General features: G+C 40.3%; 1 protein-coding gene across 3 annotated transcripts in view; it reads right to left on the reverse strand.

Moving 5' to 3' along the window:
• LOC143033286 (ATP synthase subunit C lysine N-methyltransferase) overlaps positions 1-26,767 on the reverse strand; it is an 84,387-nt gene that overhangs the window by 29,061 nt on the left and 28,559 nt on the right. For all 3 annotated transcript variants that reach the window (XR_012967166.1, XM_076198549.1, XM_076198550.1), the window contains exons 2-3: positions 11,819-11,954; positions 8,579-8,689 (exon numbers count right to left, since the gene is read on the reverse strand). Coding sequence is in view for 2 of the 3 variants with exons in the window: in XM_076198549.1 (XP_076054664.1) it covers positions 8,579-8,689; positions 11,819-11,954 (247 nt within the window). In the remaining variant the exon portion in view is untranslated. The remainder of the gene's footprint in view (positions 1-8,578; positions 8,690-11,818; positions 11,955-26,767) is intronic.

Genomic DNA, 26,767 nt, shown 5'->3' on the forward strand with positions numbered 1-26,767 from the left:
CAGTCGCTCTCCCTTAATGTTCACTTCCAGTCTACTGCCACTTTCACCCCTTGTACATCTCATCACCTTACTTTTACCCACATTTATCTTTAGCTTTCTTCTATCACATACTCTCCCAAACTCTGCCACCAGCTTCCTCAATCCCTCCTCTGACCCTGCCACAAGCGCAGTGTCGTCCGCAAACAACAGCTGGCTCACCTCCCACTTTTCTCCATTTTCTTTAACCATCTCCAATCCCTGACTCACTACCCTAGCATTCACCTCTCGCACCACCCCATCCATGTATAAGTTGAACAGCCAGGGCGACATAACGCATCCTTGACGAAGTCCCACCTTTACTTCAAACCACTCACTCTCTCCATTTCCAATCCTAACACATGCTCTACTACTCACATAAAAACTCTTGACAGCTCCCAAAAGCTTTCCTCCTATCCCATAAATCTGCAGAACCTCCCACAGTGCCTTTCTGTCTACCCTATCATAAGCCTTTTCCAGATCCATAAAAGCCCAAAAAATATCCTTCCCCTTTCCTATAGCTTTCTCACATATCTGTCTTACCACAAAGATCTGATCTACACAACCTCTACCCGTCCTAAATCCACACTGTTCCTCACCAATTACTCCTTCTGTTCCTCTCCTAATCCTCTCAATTAAGATTCTCCCATAAGCCTTCCCTACTACACTCAACAGGCTAATCCCTCTGAAATTACTACATTCACACTTGTCCCCTTTTCCCTTGTAAAGAGGAACTATACAGGCACTACTCCAGTCCTCCGGTACTTTACCCTCTCTCCAGCAAACATTAAATAATCTCACCAACCAGTCCACCATCACTGAACCTCCCTTTTTCAGACATTCTGCATGACATCCATCCAGACCAGGTGCCTTACCTGCTTTCATCATCTTTACAACTGCCTTCACCTCATCCTTCCTTATTTCTCCTCCGTTCTCCTCACTCATCACTCTCATTTTCTTCGTATTTCCCACTGCAGCTATCTTTCCTTCCCTATCCTCCTTCACATTTAGCAACTCCCTAAAATATTCTGCCCATCTTCCCCTCACTGCCATCTCTTCCATTATCAACTCTCCATCTGTACCTTTTACCTTTTCTTCCCTACTTGATTCGCCTCCTCTTCCTCTCTTAATTTCTTTCCAAAACATCTTTTTATTACTTTCAAAATTTTCTGTCATACTCCTACCCCATTTCACATCTGCTCTCCTCTTTGCCTCCTTTACCTTTTGCTTTACTTCTCTTTTCTTTTCTTTGTACCTCTCATATGACTCCCCTGTCCTCTTTTGTAACCAATCTGTGAATGCTCGCTTCTTCTCTTCTACAACCTTCTTTGTTTCCTCATCCCACCATTCACTACCCTTTCTTCTATTTCCTCCTGTCCTTCTTGTTCCACACACCATCCTTGCACACTTTAAGACTCCCTCCTTGAACCATCCCCATTCCTCCTCCACACCCATCTCTGCTCTATCCTTTACTCCCTCCCACTCCTCCTTCAGCTTCTTTTCGTACTCCTTCTCCTTTTCCTTTTCATTCAAGGAGTTCACTCTAAGAACCTCCCTACCTTTTGTCCCTTTCCTCCTTCTCCATCTATCCTCCACTCTCAACTTACCTTCCACCAAAAAATGATCTGATATTCCCCCACCCTCTCCCCTTAGCACATGTACATCCTTAACTCTTCCTATCATAATCCTATTTACCACTACATAATCCATTAGCGCTCTATCTACCACCCTTCCCTCCACCACCCTCTCCCATGTGTACTTATGCTTGACTTTCTTCCGAAACACTGTATTTGCTATCATCAACTCTCTTTCTAGACACATTTCCACCATCAACTCTCCACTACGATTCTTTCCTGGAACTCCACACTTCCCAACCACTCCATCGATTGGACCATTTCCCACTCTAGCATTAAGGTCTCCCAGTACTATTACATTGACATTTCTTCCTAAACCCTCTATGCACTCATTTAAATCTATCCAAAAGGCCTCCCTTTCTTCTACACTCTTCTCACTGCCCGGCCCATATGCACTTACAAAGACCCACATCTCCTTTCCCAGTTTCACCTTCATCCACATTATCCTTGAGGAAACCTCCTTCCACTCCACTACCCCTTTACCTATCTCCTCACTTACAAGAATAGCCACCCCTTCCCTCCCTCGCCCTCTCTTCACTCCTGATAACCTCCCACTTACACTCCCAAACATACACTCACCCTTCCCTTTCAACTTAGTTTCACTCAAAGCCAACACATCCAACTTTCTTCTCACAAACATACTACCTATCTCTTCCCTTTTACTCTCATCTGTACCACATCCACGCACATTAAAAGACCCAAACCTTAGGGTGCTGGCCCGAGGCCCGCCAGCACCCCTTATGCCTTCACTTTTGTCTTTAGGATGTGTGCCCCGTGGGGCTACAGGGAGAAGGATGCCTAGTCCCTCTCCCCGTCCCTTTCTTCTCGCCTCTTACGATCCAAGTGGGAAAACTTGGTGGCAGTATTCTTTTCCCCCACCACAGGGAATTCCCCCAATCAGAAAGAGAATACTCAGAGAAATGGTACAGGACAGCAACAAGGGGTTGGGGGACAGCATAACGGAGGGACAGTCGTAGTATAAAAGTGTCATCATTTCTCTATGAACAGAATTTCTTCTATCATAGACAAAATGATGTGTGGCTCTGGTCCGTAGGGGCGCCCCATATAGACCCTAAAGTATCGACTGCATGCTACTTTGCCACAATAACAAGCAGCCAATACCCCAGACGGGGTAAACATAACACTATAAAATAATAACATTGATTTCAAATAAATTAAATTCAAGCAACATAAATTGAGATGGTGGAGGAGGAGGATGCAAGGCATGTTCAGTTTGTCGTTTGTGCAATGTAAACAATGGACGCAGCGTCATGCGCAAGTATCGTTTGAACTACGGAGAGCGCGCTAAACTAAAAAATTCACTCAAACTTTTTTTTTTTAAAGTCAGTTCAAACGTAAAATCGAAAAAACGTAAAACGAATGAACGTAAGTAGAGGAGCGTCTGTATATACGCCACATACACATATACGCCACATACACACATGTATATACGCACAAACAACATAAGCCACATACATACACCACATACACGCACGCGCGCACACACATACACCCGCACGTGTATTTACCTAGTTGTATTTACCTAGTTGTATTTTACGGGAAGGGGAGCTATGCTCGTGAGGTCCCGTCTTCATATCTCATTTTATCTAAACTATTTTTAAATTCATGTATTGTTTTTGCACACACCACTTTCTCATCTAACTTGTTCCAACTGTCTATTGCTCTGTGAGGAAAGCTGTTCTTTTTCAAATCTCTTCTATAGCTGTCTTTTTTTATTTTCTTTCCATGTCCTCTTGTATTTCTGTCATCCCATTTTATCAGATTCTCTCTATCAGTAATTTCTATGCCTTTCATGATTCTGTAAATAGCTATCAAATCTCCTCTCTCTCTTCTTTGCTCTAGTGTCTGTAGTTTAAGTTTTTGTAGTCTCTCTTCATATGATAGTTTTGAGAGTGTTGGTGCCAATTTTGTAATTGCTCTTTGCATTCTTTCAAGTTTTTTTATACATTTTTTTGTACTTGGTGACCATATCGTTGCTGCATATTCCAATCTTGGTCTTATCAGGGTGATTAGGATTTTCCTCACCATTTCTTCATCCAGGTATGTAAATGCCACTTTGATTGTTCTTATTAAATTATAGGTTTCTCCAAAAATCTTATTTATATGTTTCTCAGGTGACATATTATTCATAACAATGACTCCCAGGTCCTTCTCATTTTCTACTCTTTTTATTCCTTCTTCTCCCAAATTATATGATCCTGTTATTCTGTTTTTGCTTTTTCCAAATTCCATTATACTACACTTTTTTGTATTGAACTCCATCTCCCACTTCCTACTCCATTCTTGTACTTTATTTAGATCTCTCTGTAGTGATTCACAATCTTCTTCAGTTTTCACTCTTTTCAGTAATTTTGCATCATCTGCAAAGAAGCTCATATAGCTTTCAATTCCTTCATCCATATCATTAATATATATAGCAAACATTATTGGGGCCAGAACTGTTCCCTGCGGGACACCGCTTATTACTTCATTCCATTTTGAGTGCTGATCTCTTATCACTACTCTCATTTTTCTTTCTTGCAAAAAGTCTTCCATCCAATTTAGCAATTTACCTTGTATTCCTCCTTCATATTCTAATTTCTTAAGCAACTTCATATGTGGTACTTTGTCAAAAGCTTTTTTTAGGTCTAGAAATGCACAATCAGCCCATCCATCTCTTTCTTGTATTATATCTATTAGCCTTGAATAGAAACATATTAAATTGGTGACGCATGATCGTCCTTGTCTGAATCCAAATTGCCTTGGATTTAGTACGTTGTTTTTTTCCAAGTATTTTACCCATCTACTTTTGATAATTCTTTCACAAATTTTTGCTATTGTACTTGTTAGAGAGACTGGTCTATAGTTGGTAGGTTCTTCTTTATTTCCTCCTTTATATATAGGTACTATATTTGCTTTTTTCCAATCTTCTGGAACTTTTCCTTCTTTTAAGGAACTGCTTATTATGCTATGTATTTTGTCTGCCAGTTCATTCCTGCATTCTTTCAGAATCCAGTTTGCTATTTCATCTGGCCCATGCGATTTTCTGACATCAAAATTACCCAAGTGTGTCAATATTTCATTCTTTGTTACTTCTATTTCTTCCATAGGGGGGACTTTTTCTTTCCACTCAATCTCTTCAGGTTGTATATTTTCCCTTGTAAACACTGATTTAAAATGTTTGTTCATAATTTCTGCCATTTCCATTTCCTCAGTGTATTCAACTCCTCCTTGTCTCAATTTCTCCAAGTCTTGTTTGTTTTTCAGTTTATTGTTTACAAATCTGTAGAATAGTTTTGGTTGATCTTTACACTTTTCTATAACATCTTTTTCATATTTTCTTTTTTTTTCTCTGCACTTTTGTACATATTCATTTCTATAACCAGTATATATTTTCCATTTTTCAGGTCTTCTGTGTTTTTTCCATCTGGTCCAGGCTTTGTCTCTTTTGTCTTTTAACTCCCTACAACTTTTGTTGTACCAGCATTTTACATATTCTTTTTCTTGTTTTTGTCTTGGGACATACTTTTCCACTCCTTTTTTGTAAATTTTTGTCAAAATATTCCATTTCTCTTCCACTGATGTTTCTTCTTTGTATATTTCTTCCCAGTTTTCTTGTTGGAAGAATTCTCTTATTTTATCAAAGTTTGTTTTTTCATACATCATTCTTCCTTTTCTATATTGTTCATTTCTTTTCATATATTTTTCTTCATTAAGTTCCAGTTCAATCAATATGTGGTCACTTTTACCTATTGGTGTTTTATATTCAATCTTGTCCACTATTCTAGGTTCAGATGTAATTATTAAGTCTAGCCTCGATGGTTCTTCTTCATTTCTATACCTAGTGTTCTCTTGTATCCATTGTGTCATTGAATGGTCAGTAATCATCTCAAGTAGAGCATTTCCCCATGAGTCATCACCACTCTTTACTGTCATTTCTTCCCAGCAGATTTCTTTGCAATTAAAGTCGCCCATCATAACTATTCTTCCTCCGTCTTCCATTATTTTAGTTAATGCTATCTTTGTGTCCTCTAGCATACTTTTATATTCACTCTCCTCCCATGAGGCTGTTTTCGGAGGCACATAATTGATCACAAATTTTCTGCTCTTCTTATCTCTGTCTTCCACTTCTATCATAATCATCTCTACTGTATTCTTTCCATATATGACACCTTTCACATTTATATCCTTCTTAGTCAGGAACATAACTCCACCCCCTTGCTTTTTCTCTCTGTTTCTAATCCAATAATTGTATGCATCATGTCCTACACTGTTGGGTGGTAGTGGGCCTTTTAATTTTGTTTCTACAATTCCCATTATGTCCGGTTCTTTTTCTTTCAAATAATCATTCAGCTCATTCAATCCTGTTATTAATCCATCTATATTTGTGTAAGACACTCTTAGTTTTCTGCCACTTCCATTGTGTTCTCTGTTTCCCTTATGTTTTTCTTTTGTGTGTCGAACTTCCTTAGTTTCATGTTCACTACTCTCCAATAGAATCTCTCTTTCTCTGACTCCGTTCTGTTCTCGTTTTTTGTCTTAGCTTCCAGTCTTTTCTTCTTTTCTTCTTCTCTTTCCTCTTTATTCATTTCTCTTTTTATCCATATCTTTTTGTATTGTTCACTTGTTGCTAGTTTCCCTGTTTTGGATAAGATATTCTCTGCCGTTGTTTGTGACTTGAATTTAATCTTAATTGGTCTGGTCTTGTCTGTGCTATACTTTCCGAGTCTAAATTTCTCTTCGATTTGTTTCATAATTCCTGGTTCATCTTCCTGAACTGATTCTAGTAATTGGCTTACTTTTTCATTTTCCTCTTTGATTCTTGTGGTTCTATCTGTGTTGTGTTTCTCTTCCATTCCTAATATAATTATACATTTCTTCTTGTCTGCTAAGTCCCTTACTATATTCTCCTTTTGTCTCATCACTTTAATAACTGAGTCTTCAGTATGTTCTTTCAATTGCTGTTTGACTATGTCAGTGAATGAAATCTTATTTCCTTCTTGGGTTTGCTTCCAATTTTTACTTTCTTTAGCTATTGTTTCTCTGTTTTCTTTACTATTCTTCTTCAATTCCTCATTCTCCCCCTTTACCTCTCTTAACTGTCTTTTTAGTTCTTCTATTTCATCAGTTAAGTTTCTATTCGCCTTTTCCAGTTCTTCCAATCTTTCAACCCTTTGTAAAATGGTGTTCATATGACCTAACCTACTCTCCAAGTCCTTGATCACCTTATCAACCTTCTCCTCTAGTCTTGTCAGTCGGGGGGGGTTTGTGTCCCCCCCACTCTCTTTAAATCCCTTGAAAATATTCTCATCACTTTCTACTGTATTGTTCCTATCTATACTTCTAATCTTTACATTCTTATTAGACATTCCGTCGTCCTCCAGCTCGTCTTGTGGTCTTTTGTTTACTTTACGGCGGTCTATTTGGACCAAGTCCTCTACTTCCTCATTACCTTCCATTTTCCCAGCAATCCCTCCCCTTCTCCTCTTTCCTTACTTTCCCACTACCTCACGAGCAATTTCCCCCCCCCCTGCAAATACAAAAAGGCACTTCTCTTTGCGTTGGTATCCACAATCTGCACTTTTCTTCAGAGCGTTCTTCAAGCCGTCCGTTCGTTGAAAGTGTGTGTGTGTGTGTGTGTGTGTGTGTGTGTATTTACAACTAGGTAAAGACAGACGCACGCACGCACACACACACACACATACAGTTCTCGGTATTTAATATGGAAAGTCAGCATACGCGGATTTGATCATACGCGGTAATTTCAGGAACCTAACCCCTATGTTATTTGAGGGACTCCTGTACTGTATAGAAGCAGAGTGTATCCTTTGACTTGGCTGACCTTTTGGTATGCATGTGTAAGGCTGTAGGTCACCTGTAGAAATGAGCTGGGCAAACCAATTGATATATCAATTGCTAGGATGCAAGAAAAATACATGCACAAATACCAAGGGCTTTTCATCCCTTACAAGAAAGGTAGAGAGAGAAAAAAACAAAAAAATCTACTCCCACCCATTCCATCCCCACATAATCCACTCCCATTCACCCACCTCCCTCCCTCTTATCTTGGGTCCTCCTGTATGACGGGTCATCCCTGAATCTTGCCCACTGCTCTGAGTCAGCAGTGTCGCAAGACAGCGCATCCAGAGCAAAGCTGCTTCATTAAATCGCTGACCACCCCTCTCCGTCCCCTCACACAGAAAAAGAGAAGATGGGGAGAAATCTCTTCAGGCTGCATTAAATTATTTTTCCACACATACTCCCACACCCCCATCCCCACCCACCCATTCACTTTCATGCATCATCATCATCCAAACACAACCATTTTCCATTCACCCCTATCTTCTGTCTTCTCCTGTCCATCTTCAACAGGCATTCCCCTCTTTCCCAATGCCCCTTTTACCCCATCTATCCATCCATCCATCTCATCCTTAGTCATCCCCTTATGTTCACTCCTACCTCTGCCTTCTACATCAAAATTCCTTTCCCCCTTACAAAGGAGGTAGCAAAGTCAAAACACCCACCCACTTCATACACATTAAAAACCATTTAATGTTCCTCTCATCTCAGTACCTGTCCTCCACCACACTGTTCAGGCCAAAGGCAATGCAGCAAAACACAAACTGTCCCATATACTACCACTTTACAGACACTACTTCATTCTACATAACCCTACACTAACTTTGTCCAAAGAACAACACAAAATCTCTTCTCCGAATGACTAATGGGCAGTTGCAAAACTCCTGAGAGACTTGGGTCAATAAATTAAGAAACACACAACATAAACAATAAGAGGGTCTGTTTATCCAGAGAGACTAAGGTAATAACAATATAACAAATTTCTCCATTTGCATTGCTTTTCTCCATACAGGGGACTACTAACCTAACCATCATTGAAAAGGCCAAATAAAAATATACCACATCCTTACAATACGGCCATCTCCACTGCCAAGGTCAATCAGACTTCCTGATGATCCTCTGAGTCCTTGCAAGACATTCTGGACTTGTCTGGTTGTGGCTGGAACATATGGTAGGCAAACCTGTAAAAGAAGATTTGACCGTGTAAAACATCCAAGTGTAAACAAAATATAAACTAAATACATACCAAAAGGCCTTTTCCCCCTTACGAGGGGATGGCAGATTCAAAAGACACAGCCTATGCCTATTCCCCATTCATCCAAAACACTTTTGTTGCTTCTCCCACTCAGCACATTTTGGAAGAAGTCATCTCTGTCTCTCACCATACTGCTTGGGTAGTGCAGGAAGATATAGAGCTTCCACAGTAGCCATGACTGGTTTACTCCCACTGTTTATTCCTGATCCACTTGGAAGAAGAAAAGAAAAGAAAAATAATCAGGCCACCACTGATGCCGAGAGCTCTGGTGTTGTGAAACGAGGTTGAAAAATGCAGGCAAAAGTACTGCTCCTTGAAGGTCTCCATTGTAGTATCACTAATTCTTTTCATATGTTTACAATGTATTTGCATTGGATGGGGGTACAAGAAAATTTTCTGAAATATCAAGGGGTCCAGGCACTGAAAAAGGTTAAGAACCACTGCTCGACACTGTCTGCCAACTAAAAAATATGTCAGCCATTTAGTGTCTTTGTTGTGAATGTTTGTCTCTATGATCTTTGTTGATAGTACATGTCCAGGAACTTTATCAAATGATTTGTTTATATTTGCTACCTTGACCATTCTTCCTGGTGGAGCTTTATTGTCAAACCCTTCCAGCACTTCTTGTGTGTAATGAGAGAAATTATCTCAAGTAGCCCTCCCTGAGTCATGTTGGTTTCAGAAAGTGGGTAAATTACTTGTTTCTTTCTGTTATTAGTATTTCTATTAACTTGGATATGATGAACAGTAATGTGGCAGCAAGTAGCAGTACTGCTGAACAAGAATGACAAAAGACAGCAAATCTGAAGAATATACAAATGCCTCTCAGTGCAAGGTCTATAATGGAACGAAAGGCTAGAAACCATTGTATCAAAATGCTTGAAAGAAATCTGATCATCTTGTACAAATGGACAAAGAGAAAGGACTTCATAAAAGAAGATTGCTATGTTCAACAAAAAGCACAACACAATTAAGGACAGTACACGTGAATGGAGAACACCCCTGTTAAGTAATAATAGGGGTATAACAAACCTCACCTAGCAGTAGTTTCCAGCAGCAATAACCCTGAACCCAAAACCTTTCATCCAATACCTTCAAAATAATATATTTTCATTAATACAAGATTACAAATAATAGTGAAGATAATCTTGGTCCTTACTTTTAGTACATTACATTATATATACCAAAGCCTTTTTCCCCTTTACTGTACAAAGGAGGTAGCCAAAGTCAAGACATAATTCCTCTCCCACCCATTTCATCCCCACACACTCCACTCTTATTCACCAACCTTCCCTCCCTCTTTTCTTGGCTCCTCCTGGGTGATGGGTCATCCCTGCATCTCGCCATTGCCCTGGGTCAGAAGCAATGCAGCCATCCATAGCAAGGCTGTTTCATTTAATTGGAAACTCCCCCTCTCTGTCCCCTTACGCAGAAATAGAGAAGACGGAGAAATCCCTTTGGGTTGCATCAAAATATCTCTCTCACATAACCACTCCCCATCCCCCCCATTTTCCACCCACTCCCTTCCATGTATCACAGCATCATCCATACACAACCATTCTCCACTCACCCCTATCTTCTCCTTTCCTTCCTCAACAGACATCCCCTCTCTTTCCCAACTACCCTTTTATCCCATCCATCCATCTCATCCTTGCTCACCCCCTCCTGTTCACTCATCCACCTCTGCCTTCCAAACTGCTTTTACTAATCTTTCTTCACTCATTCTTTCCATATGTCCAACCCATCCCAATACTTTCATTATCCCTATCTCCCAACTCTTTTTCCACCCCCACTCTCTTCCTTACCTCCTTGTTTCTCACTCTATCCAGCCTGGTCACCTGTACCATACTTCTCAGACATTTCACCTTAAACACATTTAAATTCTTCCTCTCTCATCTTCCATGTTTCTGCCCCATACAGTAGTGTTGGCACAATCATACCTTCATATAATCTCTTATGCCGCGTCCACACGGTCGAGCTGTGCCTGGCAGACTTTGCCCTTACCAGGCAAAGTCCGCAGACTCTGCCCGCGAAGGTGTCCACACGGCTGACAATGGTGGTTGGAGGTTAGTTGGCCGCAAGCAGAGGTTGGGAGTGAGTGGTTCAGTGCGGTACGATAACCATGGTTCCCGCCATACTTGGAAAGAAGGTAGCACTTTACAGCATTATAATTGCTGCCTGCATTAAAAAGAAAAACAAGAAATCACGGAGACATGTCTGGTGCCGGGAGTGGTTACAAAGACGTGATTTAATGGGAAGCTCAGTGACAATCCTACGTGAATTGCAGGATGAAAATGAACAATTGTTTTGCAATTACATGAGAATGAACATAAACAGCTTTTCTGTTCTCCTTTCGAAAGTGGAGCCATATATACAAAGGCAAGAGACAAATATGAGGAGAAACATAGCACCAATTGCACGTGTTGTCGAGACCAGTATACATTGGTACTAGGTGCGAACATGGTGGTAAGGTAACTTTGTCTGTACTGAGCGAGTTTGCTAACTTTACTCGCACCTCACCTCATGCGTTTGGCAGCGATATCAGCCCTCCATCCACTGCCTGCAAATGGCGCTGGGAACGGACAGTTTGATGGTTTGTCTGCTGAAATTGCCCGTTGTCGAGCAAAGCCCTCGTGACCTGCGGACAGTGCTCGACCGTGTGGACGTGGCATTAGAATCCATTCCCAAATGTACAGTGACGTACATCAGATAATTCTTTATGAAGTTACAGCCAAAAATTTAGTTTTGGTGACCCTGAGCAGACCTTCAAAACTATGCATCTTTATAAGCAATACACAAGGTTACAATTTGGTCTTAATTTCAGTACCCCTGACACTACTTCCCCACAAAAATTTAAAGGAATAATTTCTACTTTTCTTGACAGTTTCATGTTAACTGATAGTGTTTCTCGGGGAAACAAAAGATCAAAATCCAGGTGGGAATAGGCAAGTGCCTCAGCCTTAGGTACCTCCCTTATAAGGGGGAAAAAGCTCTTGGTATAGTATTTTACCACCAGACTCTGAATGAGGTAAATAGTCATTAAGTCTATCCATACCTTTCTCAGGGCGGGTGCAACAAACGGAGCACAGACAATGGAGAGACCAATAGCTGCACTGCCAGTGAGACCTGCCAAAATAAAGCCAAAGTTTCGGATGCCCTGTTTTGATGGTGATGCATTTCCACTGGATGTGCTGGAAGAAGAAATACTCTAGTTAAATATATGTATTAACAAAGAGATAAATAAAAATTAATAAAATGTCAACAGGAAGCATATTCAATCCAGTGTTTTGCTTCAATGTTTTCCATTTCATAACTAACAATTCTGCTGACCCAGAAAGTTATCCTGCAGTCGATCCAGGGACAAAACTTATGACCTGAATCTGCCAATACAGCAGTCAAAGTGGATAAACTGGCTTCAATGAAATATGAAATACTGATATGGCAAATATTTGGAGTCATACTAATGCTTCAGTGACTTGATAAAGAATTCAGAAGGTTAAGTCTCCAAGTGTGTTAAGTGTGTCTAGAAAGAGAGTTGATGATAGCAAGTACAGTGTTTCGGAAGAAAGTCAAGCATAAGTACACATGGGAGAGGGTGGTGGAGGGAAGGGTGGTAGATAGAGCGCTAATGGATTATGTAGTGGTAAATAGGATTATGATAGGAAGAGTTAAGGATGTACATGTGCTAAGGGGAGAAGGTGGGGGAATATCAGATCATTTTTTGGTGGAAGGTAAGCTGAGAGTGGAGGATAGATGGAGAAAGAGGAAAGGGACAAAAGGTAGGGAGGTTCTTAGAGTGAACTCCTTGAAGGAAAAGGAAAAGGAGAAGGAGTACGAAAAGAAGCTGAAGCAGGAGTGGGAGGGAGTAAAGGATGGAGCAGAGATGGGTGTGGAGGAGGAATGGGGATGGTTCAAGGAGGGAGTCTTAAAGTGTGCAAGGATGGTGTGTGGAACAAGAAGGACAGGGGGAAATAGAAGAAAGGGTAGTGAATGGTGGGATGAGGAAACAAAGAAGGTTGTAGAAGAGAAGAAGCGAGCATTCACAGATTGGTTACAAAAGAGGACGGGGGAGTCGTATGAGACGTACAAAGAAAAGAAAAGAGAAGTAAAGCAAAAGGTAAAGGAGGCAAAGAGGAGAGCAGATGTGAAATGGGGTAAGAGTATGACAGAAAATTTTGAAAGTAATAAAAAGATGTTTTGGAAAGAAATTAAGAAAGGAAGAGGAGGCGAATCAAGTAGGGAAGAAAAGGTAAAAGGTACAGATGGAGAGATGATAATGGAAGAGATGGCAGTAAGGGGAAGATGGGCAGAATATTTTAGGGAGTTGCTAAATGTGAAGGAGGATAGGGAAGGAAAGATAGCTGCAGTGGGAAATGCAAAGAAAATGAGAGTGATGAGTGAGGAGAATGGAGGAGAAATAAGGAAGGATGAGGTGAAGGCAGTTGTAAAGATGATGAAAGCAGGTAAGGCACCTGGTCTGGATGGATGCCATGCAGAATGTCTGAAAAAGGGAGGTTCAGTGATGGTGGACTGGTTGGCGAGGTTATTTAATGTTTGCTGGAGAGAGGGTAGAGTACCGGAGGACTGGAGAAGTGCCTGTATAGTTCCTCTTTACAAGGGAAAAGGGGACAAGTGTGAATGTAGTAGTTTCAGAGGGATTAGCCTGTTAAGTGTAGTAGGGAAGGCTTATGGGAGGATCTTAATTGAGATGATTAGGAGAGGAACAGAAGAAGTAATTGGTGAGGAACAGTGTGGATTTAGGACAGGTAGAGGTATGTAGATCAGATCTTTGTGGTAAGATAGATATGTGAGAAAGCTATAGGAAAGGGGAAGGATGTTTTTTTGGGCTTTTATGGATCTGGAAAAGGCTTATGATAGGGTAGACAGAAAGGCACTGTGGGAGGTTATGCAGATTTATGGGATAGGAGGAAAGCTTTTAGGAGCTGTCAAGAGTTTTTATGAGAGTAGTAGAGCTTGTGTCAGGATTAGAAATGGAGAGAGTGAGTGGTTTGAAGTAAAGGTGGGACTTCGTCAAGGATGCGTTATGTCACCCTGGCTGTTCAACTTATACATGGATGGGGTGGTACGAGAGGTGAATGCCACTTTCACCCCATGTACATCTCATCACCTTACTTTTACCCACATTTATCTTTAGCTTTCTTCTATCACATACTCTCCCAAACTCTGCCACCAGCTTCCTCAATCCCTCCTCTGACCCTGCCACAAGCGCAGTGTCGTCCGCAAACAACAGCTGGCTCACCTCCCACTTTTCTCCATTTTCTTTAACCAGGGATTGGAGATGGTTAAAGAAAATGGAGAAAAGTGGGAGGTGAGCCAGCTGTTGTTTGCGGACGACACTGCGCTTGTGGCAGGGTCAGAGGAGGGATTGAGGAAGCTGGTGGCAGAGTTTGGGAGAGTATGTGATAGAAGAAAGCTAAAGATAAATGTGGGTAAAAGTAAGGTGATGAGATGTACATGGGGTGAAAGTGGCAGTAGACTGGAAGTGAACATTAAGGGAGAGCGACTGGAGGAAGTGGATAGTTTTAGATACTTGGGTGCAAGTGTAGCAGGAAAAGGTGGAGTGAAGGTGGAGGTAGAATGTAGATTGAGAGAAGCGAGTAAATGCCTTGGTGGTTTAAAGAGTGTAATGAGGAATAGACATTTGGGAATGGATGCGAAGAGGAGACTGTATGAAGGAGTGATTGTGCCAACAGCACTGTATGGAGCAGAAACGTGGAACATAAGAGAAGAGAGAAGGAGTTTGAATGTGTTTGAGATGAGGTGTCTGAGAAGTATGGTGGGGGTTACTAGGCTGGATAGAGTGAGAAATGAGGAGGTGAGGAGGAGAACAGGTGTGAAAAAGGATTTGGGAGATAGGGTTGATGAAAGAATATTAGGATGGTTTGGACACATGGAAAGAATGAGTGACGAAAGACTAGTAAAAGAGGTATGGAAGGCAGATGTGGAGGGAGTGAACATGAGGGGACGTCCTAGGATGAGGTGGATGGATGAGGTGGATGGATGGGGTGAAGGGGGCTTTGGGGAAGAGGGGGATGTCTGTTGAGGAAGGAAGGGAGAGGACGGAAGACAGAGGTGAGTGGAGAATGGTTGTATATGGATGATGTTGTGATTGCATGAGGAGGAATGGGCTGGGGGGTGGGGTAGTATGTGTGAGTAAATTTTGACGCAGCCCGAAGGGATTTCTCCCCGTCCTCTCCTTATATGCAAGGGGGGACGGAGAGGGGGGGTCGCCGATTAAATGAAGTGGCCTTGCTGTGGATGTGCTGTGTCTTGCGACACTGCTTCTGACCCAGGGCGGTGGGCAGGGTGCAGGGATGACCCGTCATCCAGGAGGTGCTCAGATGAGATTGTGTGGAGTGTATTTAAGGATGGAATGGGTGGGAGTGTTTTTATGCCTTTCCCTTTTTGGCTACCTCCCTTGGAAGGGGGAAAAAGCCTTGGTATATAAAAAATATATAAAAAAAAAAGTCTCCAACTCTCTACATTTTTTTAGTAAATCTGGTCACCATAGTTCTGTGCATATGGGAAGGCAATGAAAGGGAATACAATAGTTTCAAGAATATAAGAATGAAGGAGACTGCAAGAGACCATAAGGCCTACACTAGGCAGTTCCATGTCCATTACTACCTATCACCCTTATCCATAAAGTTGTCCAACCTTTTTTTGAAACGACCAATAGTATAATTTCAGAACTCACTACATAGTTACCAAGTCTATTCCATTCTTTCACCACTCTATTGGTAAACCAGTTCTTGCCTATTTTCTTTTTACATCTAAATTTGTCTTATGTGCAGGTCTTGCCCTGTTGACTTAATATAATGACCCTGTCTGCATCCCCTTTGTTAAAGCCCTTGATCCACTTGAACACCTCCATTTGATCACCATACACTCTGTGCCTTCCCAGAGTGTGTAAATTAAAGTGCCTAAGACTGTCCTCAAGGTAAATTTTTTAGCCTATGTATCGTTTTGGTCAGTCTCCTCTGTCCTGATTCTAGCGAATTAAAATCCGTTCTAAAGGATGGAAAACTCCTAGTTTTCCTTCCTTTAGATGATGAGATGTACAAGGGGTGAAAGTGGCAGCAAACTGGAAGTGAGTATTAAGGGAGACAGACTGGAGGAAGTGGATAGTTTTAGATACTTGGGTGCAAATGTGGCACGAAAGGGAGGGGGTTGAATGTAGATTTAGAGAAGAGAGTAAATGCCTTGGTGGATTAAAAAGTGTAACATGAAATAGACATTTGGGAATGAATGCTAAGAGATTATATGAAGGAGTGATTGTGCTGACAGCACTGTACAGGGCAGAAACATGGAACATAAGAGAGGAAGAGAGGAGTTTGAATGTGTTTGAGATGAGGTGTCCGAGAAGTATGATGGGGCTTACTAGGCTGGATAAAGTGAAAAATGAGGTGAGGAGAACAGGGGTGGTAAGGGAGTTGGGAGACAGGGTGGATGAAAGAGTATTGGGATGGTATGGACACATGGAAAGAATGAGTGAAGAAAGTCTATGGAAGGTAGATGTGGAGGGAATGAACATGAGGGGGCAACCTAGGATGAGATGGATGGATGGGGTGAAAGGGGTTTTGGGGAAGAGAGGAATGTCTGTTGAGGAAGGACGGGAAAGGACAGAAGACAGGGGTGAATGGAGAATGGTTGTATATGGATGATGTTGTGATGAGGTGGAATGGGGGGTGAGGTAATACGTGCGAGAAAAATTTAACACAGCCTAAAGGGATTTCTCCCCGTCTTCTCCTTTTCTGCATGAGGTGACGGAGAGGGGGGGTCGCCGATTTAATGAAACGGCCTTATTGTGGATATGCTGTGTACTGCGACACTGTTTCTGACCCAGGGCAGTGAACAAGATGCAGGGATGACCAGTCATCCAGGAGGTGCCAAGAGGAGGGTAGAGGGTGGAGGGGAGTGTAGTAGGGATGGAATGGGTGGGAATGGTTTTTATGCCTTTGTTTTTTGGCTACCTCCCTTGTAAGGGGGAAAAGTCTTTGGTATATGTATGTACTTTGAGATATTGAAGTTCCTTTGCCATTTCACCATGTGTACAATTTTTTAAGAGCTTCCTGCAGTATCTTGTCTTCTGACCTAATTTGGTATCCTATTTTAGTGTTGTCTGCCAACGTGTTAACATCACTACTAATCTCATTGCCCAAGTCATTTATATACATAATGAACAATAAGGGACCCAAAACTGAGCCTTGGGGAACTCCACTAGTAACACTCCATTTGGATTTTATGCTGTTTATGGTGACCTGCAGTTTTCTGTCACTGATCCATGCTCTAATTCATCCAAAAATTTTACTCCTATGCCATGGTCTTTGACTATTTAGTTTTTGCCACTATAGCTAAATGAGAGATAACCAAAACTGGCTATTTGATCTTGGATTTGGCTAAACAATTGGCAAGACACTGGGAAGTTAAGTCTCTTGGTCACGTCTGCCCTCAAGCAAAGTTGACTCCTTACAGGACAAATACATCTGACTACTAGCAAAGCTGTGTGAAAGGTGGCCCAAGTTGGTTCATGTGTAAGCTGGTAGGGGCATTATAATCGCCATTGGCTGGAGCCAGAATCCAACCACATGTGTGTATGTTCAGATAGCCGATATCATTCGTTTTCATGTATTCCCATTTTGAATGTTTTAGGCCTAGAGTAGAGTGAACCCAGACCACTGAGAGGCTGCAGATTAACAGACGTGGTTTGTCAACTTTGTGGATTGGTATCGTGGAGGAAAAGGTAACTATAAATAAGCAGGTGACCCTTGGATATTTAAGGATGGCATTGGATTTTTTTTATATAAATTTTTATGAGAGTAGTAGAGCTTGTGTCAGGATTAGAAATGGAGAGAGCGAGTGGTTCGAGGTAAAGGTGGGACTTCGTCAGGGATGTGTTATGTCACCCTGGCTGTTCAACTTGTACATGGATGGGGTGGTGTGAGAGGTAAATGGGTGGTGGGTCAGGGATTGGAGATAGTTAAAGAAAATGGAGAAAAGTGGGAGGTGAGCCAGCTGTTGTTTGCTGACGATACTGCGCTTGTAGCAGGATTGGGGGAGGGATTGAGGAAGTTGGTGAAAGTTTGGGAGAGTGTGTGAAAGAAGAAAGCTGATGATAAATGTGGATAAAAGTAAGGTGATGAGATGTACATGGGGTGAAAGTGGCAGTAGACTGGAAGTGAGCATTAAGGGAAAGTGACTGGAGGAAGTGGATAGTTTTAGATACTTGGGTGCAAATGTGGCAGGAAAAGGTGGAGTAGAGGTGGAGGTAGAATGTAGATTGAGAGAAGTGAGTAAATGCCTTGGTGGATTAAAGAGTGTAATGAGGAATAGACATTTGGGAATGGATGCTAAGAGGAGACTGTATGAAGGAGTGATTGTGCCAACAGCACTGTATAGGGCAGAAACATGGAACAGAGGAAGAGAGAAGGAGTTTGAATGTGTTTGAGATGAGGTGTGTGAGAAGTATGATGGGGGTTACTAGGCTAGATAGAGTGAGAAATGAGGAGGTGAGGAGGAGAACAGGGGTGGAAAGGGAGTTGGGAGATAGGGTTGATGAAAGAGTATTAAGATGATTTGGACACATGGAAAGAATGAGGGAAGAAAGACTAGTAAAAGATGTATGGAAGGCAGATGTGGAGGGAGTGAACATGAGGGGCTGTCCTAGGATGAGATGGATGGATGGGGTGAAGGGGGTTTTGGGGAAGAGGGGAATGTCTGTTGAGGAAGGACGGGAGAGGACAGAAGACGGGTGAATGGAGAATGGTTGTATATGGATGATGTGATGCATGAGGTGGAATGGGTGGGGGCATGGGGGGTGAGGTATGTGTGAGCAAATTTGACGCAGCCCGAAGGGATTTCTCCCCGTCTCCTCCTTTTATGCATGGGGGGACGGAGAGGGGGGGTCGCCGATTTAATGAAGCTGCCTTGCTGTGGATGTGCTGTGACTTGCGACACTGCCTCTGACCCAGGGCAGTGGACAAGGTGCAGGGATGACCTGTCATTCAGGAGGTGCTAAGATAAGAGGGAGGGTGGAGGGGAGTGGAGTGTATTTAGGGATGGAATGGGGAATGATTTTATGCCTTTTTCCTTTTGGCTACTTCCCTTGTAAGGGGGAAAAGCCTTGGTATATGTATGTAGGAATGAATATGTGAATATATGCAGGAAAGAAAAAAAACTATGAAAAAGATATAGACAAATGTAAGGATCAACCTAAACTCTTTTACAGCTATGTAAATGATAAATAAACACGAAATTGTAAAACTGTGTGAAGATAAAGAATATATAGATGACACAAATGGCTTAAGTTATGACCAGATATTTCAGGTCTGTTTTTACAATTGAGAGCTCACAAATTTAGGAAGATGGACAATGAGAAAGATCCCCTAAAATGAAGGAAATAAAAGTAACACAAAGAAATAAGAGACCAAATAAAAAACCTAGATGTTAGGAAATCACACGGACTGGATGGAATTGCAAATTGGATACTGAAAGTGTATGGATGAACTAACGGACAAATTATACAAGATACTAGACTCCTTGCTCAAAGAAGGAAAGGTACCGCAAGATTGGAAAATTGCAAACATTGTACCAATATATTAAGGGGGAAACAAAGATCCTACAAACTCAGACTGGTATCCCTTACAAGCACAATAGCAGAAATATGCAAAAACAATATCAGGAACAAATGGATCAAACACTTGGAAGAGAATAAAATACTAGCCCTAAACAAATTGGCTTTAGAAGTGTAAGAACGTGTACCACAAACTTAACATGTTTTTACTCAAGATTAATAGAGATAATACAAGAAAGATGGCTGACAAAGTGCCACATAAAAAGCTAATAAGAAAATTTAAACAGGAGGAATACAAGATAACCTCATGGAATGGATGAAAGATTTCTTAAGTGGGAGAAAAACAAGAGTGGTATTTAGAGACAAAAACTTGAACTGGGAAGATATGATAAGTGGCGTCCTGCAGGGCTCTGTATTGGCTCCTTTAATGTTTGCCACATATATAAATGATATGGGTGAGGGAGTTAAGCATTACATGAACTTCTTTGCTGATGATGCTAAATTATTAAGGAGAGTAAGCACAGAAGAAGACTGCAGATTGCTACAAGAAGACCAAGACAATATATGGGAATGGAATCCGAGGTGTGAAGTGAACTTTAACATTAAGAAATGCAGTATAATGGAATTTGGAAAAAGCAAAAATAGAATATCGGGTCAATATAAAATTGGTACCAAGGAAGTCAAAAAAGTTGACTCGGAACGAGACCTGGGAGTGATCATCAAGTGATTTGACACCTGATAAACATGTCAAAAAATTACTTGGAGAGACTTTAACTTACTAAGATCATTGAAAGTGGCCTTCGACTACATGGAGGAAGAAATTGTAAGGAAAATAGTGGTTGCACTGGTAAGACCTAAATTTGAGTATGCTGCCAAACTATGGCACCTAGTAACACCCCCCCCACCCAAAAAAAAAAAAGGAAATTAGAGAGAATTCAAAGAGCGACAAAAATTGCACCTACACTCTCAAATTTGACATACGATCAAAGATTGGATGAATTATATCTATCAACACTGGAACAGAAGGGAAAGGGGTGATTTACTGACTATTTACACAATTATGAATGGGATGGAAGTTCTTGATAGAGACAACTTATTAAAATGGGACAGAAGAGAAACGAGGACATGAGAAGAAGCTAAAGGACAGTTACAGAAGAGATTTCAAAAAGAATAGCTTCCTACAGTGATTGATGTCTGGAACAAACTAAATGGGGAAACAGCGAGTGCCAAAACTATACAAAATTTTAAGAACAAACTGGATGCGGAGATATACAAAAATGGGTCACTACGAGCATAGTTTGTCCTGTAAAATACAACTAGGTAAATACTTTCAAACTCCTTCTCTTTTCCTCTCTTATGTTCCTTGTTTCTGCCCCATACAGTGCTGTTGGCACAATCCCTCCTTCATACAATCTCCTCTTAGCATCCATTCCCAAACGTCTTATTACACTTTTTAATTCCCCAAGGCATTTATTTGCTTCTCTCAATCTACATTCTACCTCCACCTCCACTACTCCCTTCCCTGCCACATTTGCACCCAAGTATCTAAAACTATCCACTTCCTCCAGTCTCTCTCCTTTAATACTCACTTCCAGTCTGCTGCCACTTTCACTCCTTGTACATCTCACCTTACGTTTACCCACAACTTCCTTCTTTCACACTTTCCTAAACTGTCACTAACTTCCTCAATCCCTCCACTGATTCTGCTACAAGTGCAGTGTTGTCCGCAAACAACAGCTGGCTTATCTCCATTTTTTTTAACCATCTCCAATCCCTGACCCACCACCCTTGCATTTACCTCTCACACCACCCCATCCATGTATAAATTGAACAGCCAGTGACATAACACATCCCTAACGAAGTTCCATCTTTATCTCAAACCACTCATTCTCTCCATTTCTAATCCTGACACATGCTCTATTGTAAAAAGCTTTCCTCCTATCCTGTATATCTGCAATACCTCCCACAGTGCCTTCCTGTCTACCTTGTCATAAGCCTTTTCCAGATCCATAAAAGCCCAGAAAACATCCCTACCTTTTCCTATAGCTTTCTCACATTGTCTTACCACAAAAATCTAATGTATGCAACCTCTACCTGTCCTAAAAGTAAAGGCAATCATTAAATTAGCTAAAAATCAAAAGCATATAAAATAAGATAAAATTTGCAATATACACCAACTCATAAATATACAAAATACTAAAATGCATTTAAATTCTCCCCCCCCCCCGATGCCATTTTTAAATTACCCGGGCGTCATAGCGTGTTGCATGCACTAGAAAATGAGGTATCATTCACTGCCTATGACTATGTAGAACTATTAAAATAAAATTTTCTTTATATTAATTTCAACAAATGGCATCCCTTCCCTGCAGTGTGATTTTCCTAGCTAGGCCTCTTCAGTACCTACGTAGACATCAGAGGTTGTTACGCTGCATTCATGCAATGTTTCTCTTATATTCGTCTTGCAAGATGACTTGCAAACGTAAGCTTGCAGTAGTGAAGATATCCAACCTCAAGAAGGGTAAAGGGAGAAAGAAAAGGCATCATGACTCTTCAAACCAAGGAGAAACAAGCAGAGATGAAGGGGAGAATGTGTTATTACTGCCCAGCTTATCACCTATGAGTGATAAATACTTTATTTAGAAAGTGGGACCAAATGCCTCATCATTCTCCCCTAAGTCAACAATGTATACACAATCATGTGAAAATTTCATTCCAATCAGATGAACACACATGGCAGGACAAGGAGAAAAAAAAAAAAAAAAAAAAAATAGAAGCCAATCTCGAAATGTTTTTTGGACTTCAAATAATCTCACAAAATCAGTCAAAACTCTGATAAACTTATGTTAGGTATCATTTTATACTTAAAAAAAAAAATTGTAGGAATTAGTTTTTTTATTTTGGAGAGAAAAATAAATCCGTTTTAAAATTCCCCCCCCCCCTTTGAAGACAAAAAATTGAAAAACTAATTCCTACAAAGTGTAGATATATGAACAAATTTTCTATGGTAAAAATTTCAAACCAATTAAGCAAAAAAATTAATTTTGTGAAGTAAATTTTTTTTTTTTGTAGTGTAACGTAATATTAGATATTACGTCATATGTGTAATTATGTTATAGAATTGTGTTTGTATTACATAACTATGTTCATATTTCTTGTCTATGTATGTATTGTAACAATGTTAAGCAGTAACGCCCGTCCACTATATGTAATCTTGCCTACGTGCGGAGAAATGTGCGCACTCTTGTAGAACAAACAGACAAGCGAAGTAATCCTGACTAGTTCGGAGCGCACAGATTTGACACTTACTAAATAAGTAGATTGTTCAAGCGAGTCGAGGGTCTTAAAACTATCCAAGTTGACGTGTGTTAACTTACCTCCCCCCCTCCTCAAACGCTCACCCACACCCTTCACCGGAAGTATCCCGCTTCCGGTCCAATGGTATATAAGCGGTGGAAATCACTCACACCTTGTCATTTCTCGCATATTGCTCTCTTGATAAAAATAGAAGTTTGGACTCATGAGACGATTGGTGTGAAGTGATCACCCTTTTTGCCTACATTACGTGTCTTATATACATTGCATTGCATTATACTTATATTTGTACTTATTACTTATTTTGATACATGTTCCTGATCTCTTTGTACTTAGTACCATATTGTATACGTATCTTGTGTTTCTTATTTGAACGATACTTTCCATATTCTTATAATCATGTAACGGTCCCATTGACCCAACTGCCCATTCTCTTGTGTTGATTGCCTGTAAATATTTTCCATGTTATTAATAATTTCGTTTACTAGTTTTATCGCTAGTTTAATATTCCTTTCCTGGAATCTTCTTTGTTACCTTTACTTCTAGTCTTACGAATTATCTAGGCCCTGACCAGATAATTCAGTCCTACAGTGGCTTCTAGAAGTAAGCTGGTTCTTAAGCACTCATCCGTTATACGTAACGTCTCTTCACATAACCAGCCCGTCCCGTAACAGCAGCCACTACCATTCACCCAAATTTGATGAAATTTACAGAATAGCATTCCTTTAGACCAACAAACATATTAAACTTTCAAAGCAATTGGATGAAAAGAGGACTTTATGCAAAAATAAAAAACAGGGAAACACACCTTAGATCAAGATATAACGAAATGGCAAAGCTGGTTAAAAAGAATACACGTACAGTGAAACATAATTATGAAATTAAGGTTGCCAGTCAAGCAAGATCCAACCCAAAGGGTTTCTTTCGTCTCTATAGAACAAAAAATAAAGAAAGAATAGGACCAATTAAAAACGATGAAAATGTTATGATAGAATTGGAGGAAAAAATGAGTGAGGAGTTTAACAAATATTTTCCCTTGGTGTTTACTAATGAGAGGTTAGATAAAATACCTGACTGCGATCTGATTTTCAGTGGGGATGAAGAAAGTAGTCTATCTAATATCAGCATTAGTAAAGTAGTAGTAGTCAAGCAGATTGAAAGACTTAAAGCTACAAAATTCCGGGTCCAGACGAAATTTTTCCGATAATGCTTAAGGAGTGTAAATTTGAAATCTGCGACCAGTTAACCAAAATATTTAATAAATCAGTAGACACTGGTTTTTTGGCCTATTGTTTGGAGGCAGGCAAACGTTCCTATCTTTAAGAAGGGAGATAGATTGTCTATATGAAAAATGCTTGAATCAATAATAGTAAATAGACTCAGAACGCATCGAAAGACATAATTAAATTCATAATTATAATACACAGCATGGTTTCTCCAAGGGTATGTCATGTGTAATTAATCTTCTATCCTTTTGCACTAAATTATATAAGGCATCAGATAATGATAATTACGATGTTATTTACCTTGATTTAGCAAAGCGTTCGACAAAGTGACTAAATAAAATCAAAGCCCATGGCATAGGAGGAAAAGTGTTAGAATGGATTAGAGCTTGGAATAGTAACAGAAAACTGCGGGCCACCATAAATGGAATAAAATCTAGGTGGGGCAATGTTACTAGTGGGGTCCCCCAGGGCTCGGTTTTGGGTCCCTTGTTATTCATTATGTACATAATGACTTAGACGATGGGATAAATAGTGATGTTAGTAAGTTTGCGGACACTAAAATAGGACACCAAATTAGATCAGGAGATGATGCAGAGATTCTGCAGGATGATCTTAATTTGTTCACATGGTTGGTGAAATAGCAAATGAACTTTAATATCTCTAAGTGTAGCGTGTTATATGTGGGGCTATACAACCCTGAAAATAGATACAGCTTAGATAACATGCTTTTAGAGAAAACAGAGTGCGAGAGAGACTTGGGAGTTCTAGCGAGTCTGGACCTTAAAACCAGGAAACAGTGCATTAGTGCCAGGAATAAAGTTCACAGAGCATTAAGTTTCATTGCTAGGACAGTAATGAATAGAAGTGCAGAGGTAACTATCAAACTCTAGCGATAGTTAGACCCATCCTTGACTATGTGGTACAGTTTTGGTCTCGGTCCTACAGAATGGACATCAATTCACTAGAATCAGTACAGATAAAAATTAGAATGACCAAAATGATACATGGACTCAGAAATTTGCCTTACGAGGCTTAGGCACCTTAACTTACACACTCTGGAAAGAGTGCGAGGTGATCTAATAGAGGTGTTCAAATGGATCAAAGGCTTTAACAAGGGTGATGCAAACAAGGTCATATTAAAACAGGGCAGGACTCGCAGTAATGGATTTAAACTGGACAAATTTAGATTTAAGAAGGAAATGGGCAAGAATTGGTTTACAATTAGGGTGGTCGACGAATGGAATAGACTTTAATCATGTAAGCGCTGAAACTATCAGTCGTTTTAAGAAACGATTAGACAACTTTATGGATGGGGGATGACAGGTGGCGATGGATACGGAGCTGCCTAGTGTAGGTCTTATGGTCTCTTGCAGTCTCCTTCATTCTTATGAACCAGAAGCGAGATACGAGCCCAAGGAGTTTTCGAGGGTGGCCCCCCTTATAATACAATATAAAAGTGCCCCGCTACATCCAGGGGATCCGCAGTATTTTATGCGTGTTGGGCAAAATTAAAGATAGTGGGACATTGCCTATTTTAACTGTGTTAGAACACTCGCTTGCGATTATATATACAAGTTTAATGATACAGGGTTATCTGAAGATACTTCAAATTGGCTGCATAGGCATATATTTTAATTACCTACATGTTGCATTTTGACTTTGATCAATCCTACTCTGACATTCTGTAACTTAAAAAATTAACGATGTTGTAGGCCTACGTGACCTCGGCAATGTTTCAAACACACCCTGGACTTCTATGTACTATGTTGAAAGTTGATTACAGGTTAGGTTATGTTGAGTTATTAAAAAGAAATAGTTAAATAATGTCGCAGTGTTGATTTTGAGGTAATTCAATTTGTTAATGAAATGTAAAGTAACTTCAAAATCATTCAAATAATTTGAATTGGAGATTTCAACCGAAATAACCGTCAATATCATAACTCGACCAAAGCTACTTACTGGTTCCGAAGAGAAGTTTCACTTCAACAGACACAGAAAAGGTGAACAAAAGGGAATGTAATAACAGGAAGGCAAGAAAACTTGAGTGTTAGAAACCTGTTAACCGTTTCAGAAAATAACGAAGTAGATTAGTTTCTTGGTAAGAGAAACAGAAAATGAGGGGGACCGTTCTTTGAAGGAATGTCGATGCAGAGCTACGGTGTCGTCCTGCGCACGGAGAATTTTCTGGTAGGAATTCTGGGGACCAACTGTTAACGAGGGACGACTTTGCTCCGCTAACCGATTCGGACGCTTCTACAACGTTGTTCGAAACGCCCACAATAACTAACAAAAATTAATTAACAAAGGCTGATTCACCAACATCAGTGAATTAAATTTATAAATTGCGTTACAAGTAAGTTGTGTAAGGTTTGCTGTAAGCATTATTAAATCAATAACTGACTGAATTGAATTGAATTGAATTGTTTTAAGTTCCAGCGCAAATCGGATCCTAGTAACGATCAAATTAAATACTCGGTCGAGGAAAGATAATTACAGTTCAGAATCAAATATTACAATCAAATTATAGAAACAATGATCACCATTTCTCCTCCAAATTATATATACAAGTTTAATGATGCAGGGTTATCTGAAGATACTTCCAATTGGCTGCATAGGCATGTACATGTTACATTTTGACTTATCAATCCTACTCTGACATTTTGTAACTTCAAAAATTTATCGATGTTATAGGCCTACGTGACCTCGGCAATGTTTCAAACACACCCTGGACTTCTATGTACCATGTTGAAAGTTGATTACAGGCTAGGTTATGTCAAGTTATAGAAAAGAAATAGTTAAATAATGTCGCAGTGTTGATTTTGAGGTAATTCAATTTGTTGACGAAATTTAAAGTAACTTTAAAATCATT

The sequence above is a fragment of the Oratosquilla oratoria genome, chromosome 15 (genome assembly GCF_046742065.1).
Source record: "Oratosquilla oratoria isolate Oo_2021 chromosome 15, ASM4674206v1, whole genome shotgun sequence".
NCBI lineage: Eukaryota > Metazoa > Arthropoda > Malacostraca > Stomatopoda > Squillidae > Oratosquilla > Oratosquilla oratoria.